The sequence below is a fragment of the Typha latifolia genome, chromosome 6 (genome assembly GCF_019914945.1).
Source record: "Typha latifolia isolate L0001 chromosome 6, TyphaL0001v2, whole genome shotgun sequence".
NCBI classification, from domain to species: domain Eukaryota; kingdom Viridiplantae; phylum Streptophyta; class Magnoliopsida; order Poales; family Typhaceae; genus Typha; species Typha latifolia.
The window spans coordinates 14,300,353-14,318,473 of NC_133091.1; the positions used below are offsets into that span (position 1 = coordinate 14,300,353).

An 18,121-nucleotide genomic window follows, 5' to 3' on the forward strand; every position below is an offset into this window, starting at 1 on the left:
CTGATGAGATACAACTGATAAATTGGTATTCTGCTGATTAAGCTTCTGCAACTGCTGAAAACTAAATTAACTTATGTGCAGAGCTACAGCAATAATATATAGTTAGTACTATTAAAGCGCAAAAACTTCTCTTGATCAGGTAGGACTGGCTTGAAACTAACCATCCAGAAGAACCCGGGAAAGGAAGCGTCAATTGTTATTTCCTTAAGCCTACATATATAGATAGATAGATAGATAGATAGATAGATATTTCAATGATTATTGTTTAGAATATTGACAGAACAGCCAAAAAGTAACAATAACTGTGATATCGGAGACAATAGACAACTCAATATATACCATATGCCAAATCGATAAAATTTGATACACATGCTGTTATGCATGACACAAAGCAACTTCACTCGTACAGCGACAAGGCTGCTTCAAATGTCAATAATATTCCGAGCAGTGCACTGATGTGGCTTTCCATATTCTCATAATAAAAGTTCTCTGAACTATTAACATCTTTAGGCTTTTCTCTGGGCTATCGTCAAGAAGCTTGTGTGATAAAGGCCTGTGTGAGTCTGAGTACTAAGTGTATATCATCTATACTCCCCACCTGATATTAAACTAAATCAAGGTACGAGTTAGACGGTGCAACTATTCCAAAAAATAATATTGTAACCACACACTGACAAAAAGGTGCATTTGGAGAATCTTTTCATAAAATATTCTTGCGATCATCCATGCATTTTATATGATATTGTATCAAAATATGATTATTCGAGGAAGTAAAAACAAGAGAAAAAAACAGTAGTCTTTAATAATCACTTACAAATCAACAATTTTTATATTGTGTGATATGAGCATCTTTCTCAAACAGTGAGGCTAGCTGCAGAATCCATCGTAGAATAATAACACATGATGTCAGTGCAGCAGCTTCTAGGTTGAATATTACTGATAGCAACATCTCTTGCCTTCCATTCGACTTGAAGGACATCTCCTTTTAGTCCAAACTCCAAACAGCTCACCTCTCCTCTCCACAATTGTAGTATTGATGGTAACTGTGGAAGAGCAAATCAAAGCGCAAGATTGGAATTCATGTGGGTGACGCTTAAATCTTGTTGGAAATTTTCTTCAGATTTCACTTTCAATCATTTGCTTTACTGACCAAGCCACCTACCGAACTGGCTACGTGTTTTTGATTGTGATTGCAAAAGTACCAATCTTACCCCCACATTTAATTGCCAATTCTCGATCAACAATGAAGAAGCAACTCGCCAGACCATCATCTTGTACGTCACGAATCCGTAGAACAATGCAGAATATGTCTATATGTCAAGAAACAGCGAGGAGTTTGATATATTATATGAAGAGAATCTGTCATCAAGATCTTCTGCGAGACTCCCAATTAAATTATTCATTTTTCTTCGTACAAAACGATAGTTAAGATATGATTAAGAATAATTTTCGGATACTACGTACAAAATGTATTTGTAGAAATCATCATGGCATCCTTTCACATGATCTAATTATAAACCAAGTAAACTATGTATCAGAAAGCAAGTTAGAATTGCACACAATTAAACCTCTAGGTAATTTTTCATCTACCTCCATCCAATGAAGCAACATCAACTAGTCAAATGAACTCTCCATAATTGCTGGACCTACATATGATCATCAGAAGATAAGTATTCATGCTCTGTATAAATCTAGCCGGGCAACGCAATACGAATTGGATTTTAGTAAAATAAATATATGATGTCTTTCACGACATTGCAATGTAAAGATTGTATCGTAAATGAACTTACATGTGATAAATGGACCAAACTTGCAGAAATTATTCTAATTCCTCTCTCAACTTATTCTTCAATATCTCTCCAGCAGAAGCCGTAATGTAATGGAGGGATTCCTGAGCGCTTGGGCCGTAGCGGGGACGCCCGTGGCAGTAAAGAGGACGCAGACCAAGTGCTCGAAGAAATGCGAAACTGCGGTAATGTACCAGAGTTGTTGAAACAAGGGCCTGAGAACAGAGAAGTAATTTATTGGGCCGGCCCACCAAAAGCGGAAGATCCTTTCAGAATGCTGCCTCGTGATGCGTGGCTCACCCGCTGGGTCCCACTTTGTGTCTGACAGCCCATGTTCGTGTGTCCCATATCAACACAGCAGCTAACATCCATCGTAAAGGAAGCAAAAGGATTGAGTTGTTTGCTTACCGCAACTATATATATATATATATATATATATATAAACACGGCCCTTAATCTAGACGAATATTAAGAAGCAATACAATTTTATCGTATATCAAATTAAAGATTTCTTCCTACCTCTATAGTCCACTCCAAGCCTTTGCTATTGGTGGCGTTGAAGCATTTAACGAATAGGAGGTTGGCTCATATGACGACATCTCTGTAATGTATAATGTGTAATGTGATTAGACCTTAGGATAATGAGAGCGAAACATACTGTAACCTTTGACGTGCAACACTACCGAGTATTTGGATTTGGATAAGATCGAGTCCCTTCCTTCTTAATTTGTTTGAGGTCATTATATACTTTATACGTCATTATGTTTCCTCGTAAGATGTAAAAAAAATTTGACAACGAGTTTCTTTTAAATCTTTAATCGCATAGCACTTAATTAGAGATGCTCCAAAATAAGAGCGATAGTTACAAAGATCATTTCCTGCCAGCAATATGCAAAACGATTCGACACGTCATAGAAAAATTTATTAACTCTACTAAGAACCGTCGTTGTACTGGTCGTACAGCTTACGTGTCCTCCATCATATTAGGGCTCTCATCAGCAACAACATGGGTCATCATCATTAAAAGAAGTTAGGTGTCCCTTATTTTTTTAGGTTAAACCAAAGTTTTTTTTTATTTTTAATAAATGAGCCCCCTGAGATGATGACAAGTGTCCTTCAACGTGACCAATTAGGGGCCGCCTGATCTTTAGAATTGAAAAGGGGTTGGGGTTGGGGTTGGGGGGAGGGGAAAGAAAAAAGTTGTTAAGAGGGAATAGATTGATGTACGAACCTGGAAACGTGGCCTCGTGATCTGAGCAAGATCCCAAGCCGAATACACGGTGACTTCGACACGTTTCGAAGATGCAGCAAACTTACCTCTATATCTCTTAATACTTTATTATTGCCTTCTCGCAGGCGTCAACCACGTCGACTGTGAACGTGTCAATATTCCAACGCCAAATAAATAAGCAAAAAACAGCGAATACACTGTTTCGAACAAGAAACACCTGCGAGACGAGCGAGATATCTCCAGGTGTCATGATCGACGGTAAAGGCTCAGACCGAGGCAAGATCGCAGATAATTCGGTTTTCCCGCACGATGTTACCTTGCTTTTTCGAGGAAAAGCATCGTGTGAGACCGAGGAAAGGGAAGGACCTGCGACAGCTAAGTGTCTTCCTCTTATGGACCACGTGTCCCGCATTCGACTGAAGAGGACCACGCGTCCCTTATGAACGGCTCAGATTCCATCCTCAAGGAACGTCATACCAAATGTACCTGTCCACCGGGCTGCCCGTGATGTTGACGGGTAGCTGCCCGATATATACTGGCTCTGTTGCATCTTTCCTTCTTCTCCTTGGCCATTTATTATTAAATCTCTCCCGGGAGCTCGAGGGTGAGAAGGAAAAGCACGAGCGACGTCTTTTAAGGGTTTCGAAGCTTTAGCCACGGCGGAGATATGCTGCGCGACGTTGCGAGCTCGTCGGAGGCGACGACGAAAGCGTCGTCCGAGCCGACGTCTCGGGCAGCGAGGCGGAGGAGAATGGAGATCCGGCGGTACAGGTTCGTTGCCGAGGCGGAGACGATGCCTTCGCCGGAAGAGGCAAAGCGAAAGCGGCAGAGGTTGGAGGAGAAGGATGTGGCCGTCGACACTGTTGGCGATGGAAACGGGAGTCCAGCGACCTCGAATCCAGACCGTCCAAGAGTGACCTCCGTTCAATCGGAGACGTCCGATCACTGCCCAAGGTACGGAGTAACCTCCGTCTGCGGCCGGAGGCGGGATATGGAGGATACCGTCTCTATTCGCCCCGATTTCGTACAAAGAGCTACCGGGAGATACCATTTCTTTGGCGTCTTCGATGGCCACGGTTGCTCCCATGTAAACGTTCTGTTCTCTTATGCTCACCTCTCTTATCTCGCTCGTTATTGAGTTGATGTATTCAAGTGGGATTCTATCTATATGTATATATACAGGTAGCGGAATCCTGTAGGCAAAGGATGTATGGGATGGTTGCAGAGGAGGTAAAGTCGTTAGGATCCAGCGATACCCTGCCGCAGGGAGGCTGGAAGCTATTGATGGAGAAAAGCTTCTCGCGGATGGACGCGGAGGCGGTCGGATGTTGCACCATCGACGGCCGGCCGCGGAAGTCCAACTGCCGGTGCGAGCTGCTGACGCCCAAGTGCGAACACGTGGGCTCCACCGCCGTCGTTGCCGTCGTCGGCCCAACCCAAATCGTTGTCGCCAATTGCGGTGATTCCCGCGCCGTCCTCTCCCGTAAAGGCGTTCCCATCCCTCTCTCCACCGACCACAAGGTACACTTCCAACCATTAAACTCTTGAAGAAAGAAAAGAAAATTGCAAGGGAAATGACGATTTTGGGTTCTTTGTTTGGTTCAGCCGGATCGCCCGGACGAGTTACAACGAATCCATGCGGCTGGCGGGCGAGTAATCTACTGGGATGGAGCGAGGGTTCTTGGAGTGCTCGCCATGTCCCGAGCCATCGGTGAGTTGATTGGCGTTTAAGCTTTTATCTGCTATTAGACAAGAATTAGTTCGTATTACGGAATTAAGGTTAATAATTTGACGGTTATCCGCTATCAGGTGATGGTTATCTGAAGCCGTTTGTGATATCGGAACCGGAAGTGACGGTAGCGGAGAGGGGAGAAGAAGACGAGTGTCTTATCCTGGCGAGCGATGGGCTGTGGGACGTTGTGACAAACGAGATGGCGTGCGAAATCGTGCGTGTGTGTCTGCGGAACAGCACACCTCCTGAGGAAGGAAAGTGGGAGGATAACGGAAGAGGATCGGATAAGGCTTGTGCTGAGGCAGCGGTGCTGCTGACGAAGCTGGCCTTGGCGAGACAGAGCGCGGATAATGTGAGCGTGGTTGTCGTCGATCTCAGGCAGAGGAAATTGTAGCCGAAGACGTGCGTCTGTCTGTGTGATGATGATGGAAGAGAGACTAATTGTCTCAAATTTAGAATTTATAGATTCTTTTTAGTTTTCTTACATATATATATATATATATATTATTTTATTTTATTTTCGTTTACCAAAGTAGTAGTTAACGGAAGACCCAAAGTCCAGCAAAGGGTGGATTGAAGGGTAGGAATTTGGAAAGGCCACAAAATTGAAATCATTGCAGTTGAAATTGTAGCGGATTAGTTTTGTATTCCCTTCTTTCGCTGTAAACCTTGCATAAAAAACGATCGGAAATTTCCGAGCAATTTAATTGTTTTGTTTCTCTGTTGTCTGGGTTTCAGCCTTGAGGAAAACAATTTGTTGCCTCTCATAATTCATCTCAAATCAATCTTCGCACATATCCCGTTGGGTGACAGACAATTACTGCCCGTGGTTTTCTGTGTTTAAGGCGATGATATCCCAAGTAGCTAGGTCATCGATTAGAAGAATTATAAGAAGTCCACGTTGCATTCTCCACTAATCTGGATTTGGAATCCTTTTTTACAAAGCAATTGCTTCGAAATTGTTTACAATGAACTCTTTTAGCTGCTTTACGACGTTGTGCTAATATTAGATAAAATGCTCCGGAAACCCTCAAAGCACACACGTGCTGCGGATTATGCCTATACAGGCTGTTGATTGTTGTTAATACATGCCCCGTGAAAATAAAGAATTATTCGCGGACGCAAGTCAAACCAAAGCTTGCGTGTGTGCATTAATTAACACATTAATTCCACCTACTAATTCTCAAGGAATTGTCTAAACAGGTCCGTGTGTTTCATCAGAGTTGGTAGACTGATAACAAGGGAACGGCTACAATTTAACTGAATGCAGACTAAGATTATATATATAAATAATAGCGTCAAGTAAGTAATAAAAGAAATAAAAACTAGATGGAATAACACTAGTGAAATAGGATCGCTTACAATTACAATAGACCCAACACGTACCACAAACTAGTAAAGCATTGTAATATAGCAAATGGTGGAAGGTCACAACCCATTGGGTTCGACATCAAAACTTTGCATCTGGTTAAACAAGGAGAGAACACAATACAAATTCGGGTTGTGAATAAGCAAGCAAGCACCAATGGTGGCGGACACCTTTGGAGTGCCGCCAACATCAAGGGATGAGTTCGATCGACGATAAAGAAGGGTGACCTAGTTACCGGATCGACGCCCCTCCCAGTCATGTTGACGAGGGCCCACAATTTCCAAAAAGTTGGCAAACCAATTTATACACTTAACCGTTCGTACTATGTGAATTAGTATTCCTAATTCTTTATTAATCCCAGCAAGCAATACTTGAGATCGCGATGTATTTAATTTATTATATTTATTGATTGCAAAAAATTTAAAAGGGAAGAAGAAGGAACACAAATCAGGTCCTCCAAATGAAGATCATACGGTTGCAAACCATTTATTTCATTTATCTTTAAAGTAGAGTTCAATAAATACTATACCAGATCGGATCACCGTCGACAGCGTACTGAGCGACTGCTACTCTCTCTCTCTCTCTCTCTCCCTCCCTCTCGGCTTAGATCGGGGGAAGGATAGTTCGAGATCTTTGCCGCTGCCGCTGCTATTTTGTATCTTAAATTCGTGGTATTCTTCTACCCTATTCCCAATTCCGCGCTCTCAATTTCTAATATCATAGTGCAAGATTCATACATCGGTAGATCGATGCTTAGTTGATTCTATTTGTTCGCAATTTTTTTCTACTCTACCCACATTTTTTGCATCTTCTTATGTAAATTTTATACGAGGGTTGCAGATTGTTATAACCTTAACTAGTCTCCGTGATCTCATTTATTGTGAGGATTGCAGAAGCATGGCGAGAAGAGTAGTTAATCCCAATCGACGCTTGGTCGACAGCGGAAGCATTCCGATCGGCGGATCTCTACATCAGAAGTCACGGTCATCGCCGCTACTATCGATCGGACTGGTTGTTCTGGTGGGAATCTTCACTTGTGTCTGTTTCTTTCCATTTTGGGAAATTAGAGACCATCGACAATTCCAGTACTCATTGATTTGGTTCTTGTGAAATCTCAGGTTGCTTTTCTACTCATCGGCTACTCGTACAAAGGCGTAGGTCAGCGCTATTCATGTTTTTCTCATGTTCGGAGAGATAACAAGTTCCTTTTGAATCTCACTTTGCAAACAAGTATTTATTTCCCCTCATTTATAGACTATATATTAATTCTGTTAACATATCGGGCCTATCAGGTGGATTTGACGGCAGCAAAGAAGCTATAAGAATCAGTGAAGGTAGACATCCCGGCCTTCAATTACTAAATTTAGTTATATGACATTCTTTATCATGGTCAAATGGTTTTGGCACATAATTTAGTGGTTGCCGACTGAATTCTAAATGTGATATCATTCCTTATTTGCTATCTGGAGCTCTTATCTTATACTATTGCTCAAAAGTCAAACTTTGAAAGCATATTTTACTTTCCAATGTCGCACTACCTTCTGAATGTAAGAATGTCATTTTCATTCGAATAGCCACACTGCTGATATTTTTGTCGCTATCTTGCTAGTTATGACTACATTCTGTTCTTTGAAGCTCCCTGATATTGTAATATATTTCTAGTATCTTTAATGGTCTAGAATGTAAATGAGAGATATCATTCTTGTTCGTAGGACATAATACTCTTTATTATGGCTTCATAAATGTGATGCTGTAACTTCTATTTATCAGAATCTCATGGAGTTGTGAGTTGCGACTGATAGATTGACTTCATTAATTTTTATTATAGCAGGTGTTTCTTGCACATCAGAAGTTCTACAAGCAATACCTATTCTTAAGAAAACTTATGGAGACACCATGCAAAAAGTTCTGCATGTAGGCCCAGATACCTGCACAGTGGTTTCGAAGTTGTTGAAGGAAGATGATACAGAAGCCTGGGGCATAGAACCTTATGATCTTGAGGACACAGATAGTAGCTGTAAGAGCCTTGTGCGCAAGGGCTTTGTGCGTCTAGCTGACATTAAGTTTTCTCTACCATACAGGCGAAAATCTTTTAACCTTGTCATAGTATCAGATGCACTGGATTATTTATCTCCCAAGTACCTTAACAAAACCCTTCCAGATTTGGCGAGGGTGTCAACAGATGGGCTTGTTATTTTTGCTGGTATGCTTACAACCCTTTGAATTTCTATTTATATTCTTATTCAGTAGTTCCAAACTCAATCTGCAGGTGTTTTAGTGTGTTAAACAATCATGTCTGACATACTTTTTGGATATGGAACTGAGAATAAGTTAAAAGACGGTCATTACAATTTGTAAGTAGATACCATAATACACTATTCAATTTTAGGTGTCTTAGATAGCTCTAATTCATGGAAAAGCTGAGATAGATCTTCAAATTTAATGTCTTTCCGTATGACTATTAGAAGCGCATTTTCCCTCAGAACATGTTGCATTTTCTAAATGATTGTTCTTCAAATACAATTCTTAATATTTTCAATTTGTTCATGTACAGTACAATAAGAAAGAGTTTATCTTCTTCAGTTTTATCATCTCCTTCCACTTTATTACCAGGTTATCCAGGTCAGCAAAGGTCCAAGATTTCTGAGCTATCAAAATTTGGAAGACCGGTATGCCCTGCAGCACAACTGTTTATTCTTTACTTTGCAGTTAGTAATTTCTAGCCACTTGGAGTATATATTGTTGTTCAACTCTACATAAGGGCATAGTGGAATGCTGGTTTCCTAAATCTTCTAGCATCTATGTACTTGTATGCTTGCCTTTTGAGAATGTTATCTTTATCTATTACCTTATGTTGTATAAGATTTAGGCAATTTATCATTCTTAAATTCATAACTATCTTTGTTAAATGTGTCAACCATCACTTTTCACTTCTTGGTGTCTCAGTCAAATGTCATGTTTCGTTTAACAAAGTGATCATACTTTTCTTTATGGTTACGTCATACTTTAACACTGTTCCATTTATCAAGGAATCAGTAAATCCAAGAAGTTTCTACTAAATTGATTGTACCGTGCGGTTAGGCATTGTGATTAATTTGGTATTTACTAACTGTCACCAATCTAAAAGAATTTTCAACAGGATATTGCACTCAACTTGATATCTTTGGAGTAGCTGAAAGTTCTGACTTTCACGTTACCTCATACTTTTGAGCTGTACTCCAGTTTGAAGCAAAGCAATTGGCTTCTAGTCTCTCATACCAATCTGACTGTTCTTCTAGGGATCTGATCTTGTATGTTAGATTTACATCATGCTTGTTCTCCCTGTCTTTTTTGGGGATTAGATAATCCACTAACTTTATCAAAATGGCTTCTTTAATCATTTTGTTTTATTATGTCTATGGAATTGCTTTAGCTATTGATTTTCCTGGCATTCTTCTGTAGGCAAAATTAAGGAGCTCATCATGGTGGATAAGATACTTTGTTCAGACTGGTTTGGAAGAGAATGAAGCTGCATCTAAGAAGTTTGAGCAGGCTTTTAGCAAGATATCTTACAAACCAAGCTGCCAAGTTTTCCATCTTAGTTCCTAGCATATTCTAATGATTGGGTTTCCGATATAACAAGTCAGTTATGTTGGTCTTTGTCTGTAACTTCTCATATTGAGTGCTTATATCTGTTCTGTGGAAGTGAAGTTTGCTCCACTTGCTCTCATTTACTTTTCTCTTTGGAGGAATTTAGTTAATTATTGCTCAAATGTACATGAAGAAGCTACCATTAGCTTCATTTTTTGTAAGATTTTGTGGAACCACATTTATTTTCATTATCTTGTATAAGCAACACTTTTGGTTTTGTTTATTCATATCTAGGTTTTGTTATCTGAATTCAATTGTGTTCAGGTGCTGCCATTGCTATCTCATTCCCATTAAAATCATGAAAATTTTCAAGCATTACTATCGGTGTGAACTTAACATTTTTCTTGCAATTCTCTATAAAAACTAGCTCCGATCTAGTCTGTCTCATGAACCGATGAAAGATGTGCAGGTATAAAGGAAAAGAAATGAAATGCAGGGCTACAGGTAAGCAAAATAATGGTAAATGTTTTAATATAATTGATTTAAACTTTCATTTGTAATCATTGCTGAATAGTTAGCTGGTCTTTTCTTTCTTGGTTGGATTCCTTGTCCCCTTTTTGTTGAGGAATGTAGATCGATTATCAATCACTGGTTGATACTTGTTAGACAAAAACAAGAAGTGATCACATATCTCCACAGAAGATAAAGATTGTAATAGTCATTTATTCACTTGTGTGTATATTCCTCTTTTCGCAATAACTGAAGACAGGCATAGTTGGATATCGTCAACAAGGAGGCAAGCCTAGTGAGGAAGAGTTGGTATTGAGCAGCTGCAGGTGGGTGGCATTCAGGATCGCATCTAGGCAGTATGCCCAGCACTCTTTACTGCGTCTTGAAGCATGGGATGGACTGCCTGCAAGGATGGTACAACAGTATTTTATTTGAAAACAAGATACTAAATCACTAATAGAATCCTGGGAATCATGATTGTATACATGAGCTTTTCTGCTAGATTAGTCGTATTTCTGATTGCAACTCTTTATTTGCTCAGGATTGAATCATGTTTGTGATATGTTTTAACGTGGGTGGGTTAATTAAATCCACAAGCTGGCAGTCGTAAAGTTGAGCTTAAATGCTCAATATTTACCCCATCGTTAACAAATTTTGTTGGATAAGATCATTAGTCGAGAACTAAAGCCCAAATCATATTTGGTGGGCCCAATGCGCCCAATTCCATTCTTGTTCCAGAGCCGGATAAGTTCACTTCGATGCCCCTGCGGAACGACGCATCTCGTATTCGCCGTGAAAGTGTGAAACTTCCCTCCCTCCACCCTGCCATGGAAGCTGACCACGCATCCCGAGGCCGAAGGACGGTATGATCCCTCCCTCTCTCGCCCTCCATCCTCTGTGTTCGAATCCTCCCCATCTCTTCTCTCTTACCGTAGACCTATAGATCTGCGATTCCAATCTCGCTAACTTCTACCGTAAATTTTTCTCAATTTTTCCCTCAGTTGGAGGAGATTCGCCAAAAGAGGGCGGCCGAGAGGATACACAAAGTGTCTTCCGGATCCGATTTGGAATCTTCCAATCAATACAGTGAGTATCCTTTTTTTGTTAGTTTTGAGCGAAAAATAACAGTATCTTTTATTATGATAAACTTTTTTTCCTTTTTATTTTGCAGGTAATTACAAATCGGAAAGTCGTTATGGAGCACCCGAGGTTAGAGTTTCTCCGTAGACAATATTATTTTTGAACTTGTACATTAGGAGTTTGTTCTGATTGCTGATAATTTTAGATCATTTTATCGTCTAGGATTATGGATAATTTTTTCCCATCGTGTAGTTATACTTATAATTTCATGCATATTAATGGAAATAAGGGTTTCTGTCAAGAAAAAATAAAGGCTAAAAAAGGTGGAAAGGTAACAGATGAATTGAACCTAAAGAAAGGGCAACGCTCTTAAAAACCTTTCGTTATATTGAAACCATATCATTGTTTGGAAGGAGCTAGTTAACAAGAATAATCTAAATTTTACTTGCAGAGAGATTCTAATGCACTTCTGGATCGAGTTAAAGAGCTTGAAGGTAAAAATGCGGAACTGGAAAGAGAAAACCAGAGGTTATTGTCAAAAGTAAGCGCTACGATATTACTTTTTAATGTGAAGAATTTTGGACAATGAAACTTATGAGAGTTGTTTCTAGCTCGAGGAAAGGGAAGTTGAGAAGGACTCGTTGGTCAAGCTTTTAAATGATCTGGTAAAGAGAGCACCTTCCTTTACACTACCTTGCGCTGCATAACATGTATGTATTTTTGTTTTTTTCTTTAATGCCTTGCTCTTTCATTTGAGCTGTGAATCTCAGGAACACAATACTATGCCCTCCTTGAGGAAATCTTTGAGGGACATTTCATTAGAAAAGGATGCAGCAGTTATTGCTAAGGTGGCGAACAATTTATCTGCATATTGCAATTATTCTTTGTTAATAAAATTTATTGACACTTTCACATCTTAATGTTCTATGTAGGAGGATGCTTTATCACAACTTCGGACTATTAGGAAACGGCTAAAGGAGGCAGAAGAGGAGCAATACAGAGTATGTTTTATTTTTACATTATTTCGCATCACAATCACTACACAGTTCTGACATTATATTTGACAGGCGGAAGAGGATGCTGCAGCCTTGAGAGCAGAACTAAATTTGGTACAGCAACAAATTACAGGTAGTTCTTTTAGTGGCAACCCCTTTGGGAGCTCAAATGAGCATACTCTTGCCATGGAAAAGGAAATACTGAATTTACAAAGTCAGCTAAAGGTAAACATCAACTGTAGCTCTTTCTAGCCATATTGCTTTGATATGTTGGTTTTCCATAAGATTTGTCATTTTGTATTGCCAACTATAGGAAGTGGCGCAGCTTAGACGAAACGAGCAACACAAACTAGCAGAAGAACAACTTCGCTCTTCTTCCCTAATGGCTGAAAAGCAAGAGTTGGAGGACAGACTAGCCGCTTTGGCCAAAATATCCTCAGGTATGGATAAACTATGAAGTACTCTACTGAGATTTATAAAGACTTCAATTAAGAGGGAGTTATCTTATATAATCCAACCTTTAGAAGCAAATAATGACAAAGAATTGATTAGATAGCTACTGTTGTATGATGTACCATGTTATGTATTTTGGCCTTTTCAATGTTTTCCATGGAGATGGAACCATAATTTATATGTGAGACATAAATGAGAGTCCAAGACTTAAAAACATAAAGGTGCAGATAAGAATGCTAATCCGGAATAGTATGAAAAGTAGGGGTGGCAAGAGAAAATAAGTGTTGGAATTTAACCATTTGAGATCAAAGAGGTGGCAATAAACTACTTGAGACCTTGAGACTTGATAAAAAAATATGTTGATAACATGAAGGAATGTGTAAGTTAGTGAAGCTAGATGGAAATGTTGTTGATATCAGCTCATGTTCTTTTTGTCCAATTAGATGGAATATCATCTGAGATTGATTTCAGAACGATTTCCTTTTATGTAATGCAGAAGAAGCTTCTAATGTTGCTGCGCACAAGGCATTTTCAGTGGTAAAGCTTAATAGTTTTATTGCCCATGGCCTCCCTGTAGTCATCTTTCTCATGTACTAATCATGTACTGCTCTATCATGTTTGGCAGCAAGATAAAGAGAAACTTGAAAAGCAGTTGCATGATATGGCTTTAATGGTTGAGAGACTAGAGGGTAGTCGCCAAAAGCTGCTAATGGAGGTACGCCTTCGATGCTTATTCTTTTTAATAAAAAAAAACAAGTAGCTAGATGGTGGCTAAATATCAATATGATCGACTGGCAGGTTGATTCACAATCATCAGAGATAGAAAGGCTGTTTGAGGAGAACTCAAATTTGTATACTTCATATCAAGATGCTACGGCAGTTGCCATGCAGTGGGAAAGCCAGGTAGAGTCACGATTCTTCAGTAGCAGTTTACAAGTTTTTATTTGTTTACCTTTCCTCTTTGATATTATATCCCTTGTTTTGATGATAAAACTTACAGGTTAAGAATTGTTTGAAGCAAAATGAAGAGCTCCGTTGCCAGATAGATAGACTAAGATCCGAACAAGCAAATCTTTTCAATGTAAGCGATAGCAATTTAAAGGTTCTGGGGCAAAAGGAGAATGGAAGTATGTCTGATGCACCAGAATTGGCAGCTGAAAAGGTGTTCCTGAGGGTCAGTATTTGTAACTAAGGGAAGTAGGCATAATTAGGACATAAATTCTTGAAAGTAATATCATTCTGTCCTTTACATGTGTGTGTCTCATTAAACTAAGAAATTAATGGTTGTTTAGTTGGCAGGTTCATTAGGTAAAATGTGTGCAGCAGTAGATCCATTTATGAACATTAGAATATTTATTTTTTATTTATGACCTGTAAAAATCATCACTCTTCCTTCCTTTTATAAGCCACAGCCCTCCTTCCAGCACCTTGTAACCATTCAGAGTGGGGGACTGCGATAAGATTTATTAACTGCTCTGAGCAATCCACCTCTTTTACGGTCTGATTTGCATGTGTGCTTTCAACATCCTGATAATGCACTTTCTATATTTGCCATAATATAGGCCGATTACGTTGGATTTACATCATGCTTTTGTTTCCTGATTCTGCTTTTCAGGATCAACTCATCAAAGAACAAAGCAGATCTGAGGGACTGGCAGCTGAGGTTATGAAGCTTTCGGCTGAACTTAGACATGCAGTCCAATCATACAATAATCTGTCACACCTGTAAAAAGTTGCCTCTAGCTTTCATGCTGTTTCTTTTTTCTTTTAATCAGGAGAATATAAGTTTTTTTTTTTCTCTCTCCTTTTGCAGCTACAAACCAGTGCTAAGAAACATAGAGAACAGCCTAATGACAATGAAACAAGAAGCTTATGCCACAGTCTAGTGATAATGTCCGAGGTACAAGTACAGCTTTATTCCATTATTTTTCTGTTATTGACGATCGAGGCATACTACTTTTGGACAATAACCAAAGTTTGCAATATAAGTACGTATCTGCTCATGGTAAGTACTTCTGTAGCAGTCTGAAGTCTGTGAACTGTTTGACAGGTTACTAGCTGGGCGATAGCAGTTTCTCAAAAGAATTTTTTTCTTGTACTCACAATTGATTTTACTGAGACGACATTCTTAATTTAACAGTTTGTGATCGCCAGCAATTCAAGCTGATCTAAAATTTAAACCATTTTCTATTGATAGTGATGTACTTGCTGAGAAAATTTAATAGAATGTGTATCCTATACCATCATGTTAAGATCTTGGAAAGAAAAGAAAATTTCATTCTTATTTATGAAATATGTTCTCTGTTCTCTATGCTCTTTTAGTGCAGCAGACTTCAAATACGAAACATTGTATCTTTAAAACTGAGTTCTTTCCTTTCCTCTAGTAGGATTAATTCTCTCTAGTGTCTCATCCTTATTTCTAATTATTTGATCGGAAGATGAAGTCTTGTATGATAGAGGTCTTGCGGTACCTCCTACAAAATCGGCAAGCCTGCTCCCCATAGTGAAAGAGAAAGAAACAGAATTCATGAAGTCGGTCAGATATGGTGTTTGTTTCGCCACGGACTTGTATGAAGACCAAGGATCGTTGGTTTGGAAGCAGGTGTTTTTTTGTGTAGAGGAGGTATGTTATTTTTATATGCGTCAATTTTCCTATGCATTCTTGAATTGATTTTACCTCAGATTTCATCGTGATACTTATTACCTCTTAGAGCATTGATACTTATTACCTCTTAGAGAATTCCTAATCGGGCTCCAAAATTTTAAATTCGAAAGCTCCAACCGAGCTCCAAATTTAGAGCCCCATTTAAAAATTTAGAGCCTAGCTTCAATACTATTTAACTTTTAGAAATACCAATTTTGCACTACAAAAGTTTAATCTAAAATTTTAAATTTCGGCTGTATTCTTTATTAAATAATCTAATTAATTAAACTGAATATATAATTAGTTTTAATAAACAATTTTTAATAAAAATGCTCTCATCGAGATCTTTAAAATGAGTATAATATTAAATTATTTAAGTTATTTTAAATATTTTATTTTTATTTTATATAATATAATTTTAATGTTTTTAATTAAAAAAATAGTAATTTAAAATTATTTCTGAAACTATTAAATATTAGTCTTATTATAAATATATCGATAAGAATTTTCTAACTATATATTTTTTATTAAAAAATAATAATATTAAGAGAACTTATTCCTGTGCATTAGAGTGCACAGTGCTGTTAGCTCTTAAAGATTATACTTCTTCTGATTCTGGATTATTAATAACTTGCGTTTGATTAGAACAGTATACAGCACTTCAAATGCCATTTATACCCTCAGTCATCATATCAACAGCGAGAAAATTACCTTCTATAGGGGGCTTAAGGGTCAATATCTAAAATTACCATTCTCTATCATCTGGTGGTGTTAGTTTGGTGACGTACCTTTTCCCCTAAATTTTCTTGGAAGGAAATTATGGTACCATCTTTTCATGCCGACATACAGTTATAGTGGTTAGCAGATTGACTATCAAGTAGTTTGTTAGCAATTGCATGTCAAGTTAATTTGCTCTTGTTTCGAGTAAGAACTAAGAAGAGATATATAGGATAATTAAGGAGATAAAAAACTACTAATGTCGCATGCATTAACTTAAAATTTCTACGTCTCCACATATCACAAGGGTACGTGCACCGCTACTTACACAGAAAGGAGAAAGACTAACGGGACTTTTTGCAAGTACAGTAAAAGTAAGATTACAACTACTCCGCCAGCTTCTTCACATAAGGTGGTGGTGGTGGATACTGCATTGGAGGTGACGGTGACCCGTACGGCGGCAGCTTCCCATGCTCCGGTGGAAATGGCTTGTGCTGAGGTGGCGGTTTCTTGTGGGAAGGTGGCCCATACTGAGGTGGTGGGTGTTTGTATCCAGGAGAAGGTTTCTTATGGGAAGGTAGTGGACATTCTTAAGGTGGAGGTTTTATGTGCGGTGGCGGCCCATACTGCGGCGGAGAGGGTGGTGGGTGCCTGTAACCAGGAGAAGGCTTCTTATGAGAGGGCGGTGGACATTCTTGAGGTGGAGGCTTCTTGTGCGAAGGTGGCGGCCCATACTTTGGTGGTGATGGTGGCGCTCGCGGTGGCGGCGGTTGTTTGTAGCCAGGAGAAGGTTTCTTGTGGGACGGTGGTGGGCATTCTTGAGGTGGAGGTACTCGCTGGGGTGGTGGGTGTTTGTAACCGGGAGAAGGCTTCTTGTGAGTGGGCGGAGCTCCATGTTTTGGTGGAGATGGCGGTCCGTACTGTGGTGGCAATGGCGGCTTCTGACTCGGTGGGGGTGCTCCCTGTGGTGGTGGCTGTTTGTAGCCAGGGGAAGGTTTCTTATGAGCGGGTGGTGGACATTCTCGAGGTGGAGATGGGGGTCCATAATGTGGCGGTGGGTGTTTGTAGCTTGGAGAAGGCTTCTCGTGAGACGGTGGTGGAGCGGCTTGCTGAGGTGGTGGCAATGGCGGCCCGTACTGTGGTGGTGGGTGTTTGTAGCCAGGAGAAGGCTTCCTGTGAGAGGGTGGTGGAGCGCCTCGCTGAGGTGGTGGCAATGGCGGCCCATACTGTGGTGGTGGGTGTTTATAGCCAGGAGAAGGCTTCTTATGAGAGGGTGGCGGAGCGCCATGCTTCGGTGATGGTGGTGGGTGTTTGTAGCCTGGAGAAGGCTTCCTGTGAGAGGATGGTGGAGATGGGGGCCCATATTGTGGTGGTGGGTGTTTGTAACCAGGGGAAGGTTTCTTGCGGGAGGGTGGTGGTGATGGCTGCCCATATTGCGGTGGTGGTGAAGGTGCTCGTTGTGGTGGTGGGTGTTTGTGCTCGGGAGAAGGCTTTTTGCGGGGCGGCGGTGGATATTCCACAGGTGGAGGCTTCTTATGGGCGGGTGGGGATGGCTGCCCATACTGAGGTGGGGATGGAGGTGCTTGTTGTGGCGGCGGCTGTCTGTAGCCAGGAGAAGGTTTCTTTTGCTGCGGCGGTGGTGGACACTCTACCGGCGGTGGAGCTGGCTGCCCATACTGTGGTGGCAGCTTAGCATGCAGTGGTTGTATAGTTGATGCATTGGCTTGATGAGCTACGTGATTGGAGATTACCTCCTCACCTGCCAAAGAAGCGTTTAAAGATATCGTGCCCCCCTTGCATAACACTGCAATGGCTAGTAGCCAAAGCCCTGCTTCTAAGCCTTGCCTTCTCATATCGCCCCCGCCTGACCTAGTGCGATGGCTCTCTCCTTCGTTGGGGTTTGGAGGGGTTTAAATAAGATGGTATTGGTTACATGTGATGTGATGAGGAAGCAGGACAGCCAGGAGTCAGCTTGATTGTGTCTCTTTGACTCCATTTGGGTGGAAATTGGATGATATCAGCAACAGGCATCC

General features: G+C 40.2%; 4 protein-coding genes and 1 long non-coding RNA gene across 9 annotated transcripts; 4 read left to right on the forward strand and 1 right to left on the reverse strand.

Annotated features, from left to right (window-relative positions):
* Positions 1-364: 364 nt before the first annotated feature.
* Positions 365-2,040, reverse strand: LOC140791118 (uncharacterized). 2 transcript variants are annotated; one of them, XR_012109519.1, is made up of 4 exons: positions 1,791-2,040; positions 1,591-1,646; positions 815-1,310; positions 365-598 (listed from the first exon to the last, which is right to left on the reverse strand). It is a non-coding gene; the product is annotated as an uncharacterized lncRNA (long non-coding RNA). The 2 variants fall into 2 exon arrangements; XR_012109518.1 differs by having other exon boundaries at positions 367-609; positions 1,791-2,036.
* A 1,451-nt stretch (positions 2,041-3,491) lies between these two features.
* On the forward strand, positions 3,492-5,452 carry LOC140790702 (probable protein phosphatase 2C 9). Its single transcript, XM_073140899.1, has 4 exons — positions 3,492-4,105; positions 4,201-4,539; positions 4,624-4,729; positions 4,828-5,452. The coding sequence occupies exons 1-4, from the start codon at positions 3,686-3,688 to the stop codon at positions 5,142-5,144; spliced, it is 1,182 nt and encodes a 393-aa protein (XP_072997000.1). The 5' UTR covers positions 3,492-3,685; the 3' UTR covers positions 5,145-5,452.
* Positions 5,453-6,472: 1,020 nt separating this feature from the next.
* On the forward strand, positions 6,473-9,998 carry LOC140790072 (probable pectin methylesterase CGR2). 2 transcript variants are annotated; one of them, XM_073139987.1, is made up of 7 exons: positions 6,473-6,790; positions 7,013-7,139; positions 7,238-7,277; positions 7,412-7,453; positions 7,948-8,322; positions 8,733-8,788; positions 9,561-9,998. In XM_073139987.1, the coding sequence occupies exons 2-7, from the start codon at positions 7,017-7,019 to the stop codon at positions 9,705-9,707; spliced, it is 783 nt and encodes a 260-aa protein (XP_072996088.1). In that variant the 5' UTR covers positions 6,473-6,790; positions 7,013-7,016; the 3' UTR covers positions 9,708-9,998. The 2 variants fall into 2 exon arrangements, with proteins under 2 accessions (XP_072996088.1, XP_072996089.1); XM_073139988.1 differs by having other exon boundaries at positions 7,951-8,322.
* Positions 9,999-10,926: 928 nt separating this feature from the next.
* LOC140790654 (uncharacterized) lies at positions 10,927-15,421 on the forward strand. 3 transcript variants are annotated; one of them, XM_073140829.1, is made up of 16 exons: positions 10,938-11,062; positions 11,201-11,285; positions 11,371-11,408; positions 11,731-11,820; positions 11,891-11,944; positions 12,050-12,127; positions 12,212-12,280; positions 12,347-12,499; positions 12,588-12,714; positions 13,224-13,264; positions 13,353-13,442; positions 13,526-13,630; positions 13,728-13,901; positions 14,343-14,452; positions 14,541-14,627; positions 15,166-15,421. In XM_073140829.1, the coding sequence occupies exons 1-15, from the start codon at positions 10,958-10,960 to the stop codon at positions 14,611-14,613; spliced, it is 1,392 nt and encodes a 463-aa protein (XP_072996930.1). In that variant the 5' UTR covers positions 10,938-10,957; the 3' UTR covers positions 14,614-14,627; positions 15,166-15,421. The 3 variants fall into 3 exon arrangements, with proteins under 3 accessions (XP_072996931.1, XP_072996930.1, XP_072996929.1); XM_073140828.1 differs by lacking the exon at positions 15,166-15,421 and adding an exon at positions 14,778-14,973; XM_073140830.1 differs by lacking the exon at positions 15,166-15,421 and having other exon boundaries at positions 10,927-11,062; positions 14,541-14,973.
* On the forward strand, positions 15,227-17,912 carry LOC140790655 (uncharacterized). Its single transcript, XM_073140831.1, has 2 exons — positions 15,227-15,350; positions 16,458-17,912. The coding sequence occupies exon 2, from the start codon at positions 16,573-16,575 to the stop codon at positions 17,779-17,781; it is 1,209 nt and encodes a 402-aa protein (XP_072996932.1). The 5' UTR covers positions 15,227-15,350; positions 16,458-16,572; the 3' UTR covers positions 17,782-17,912.
* Positions 17,913-18,121: the final 209 nt, after the last annotated feature.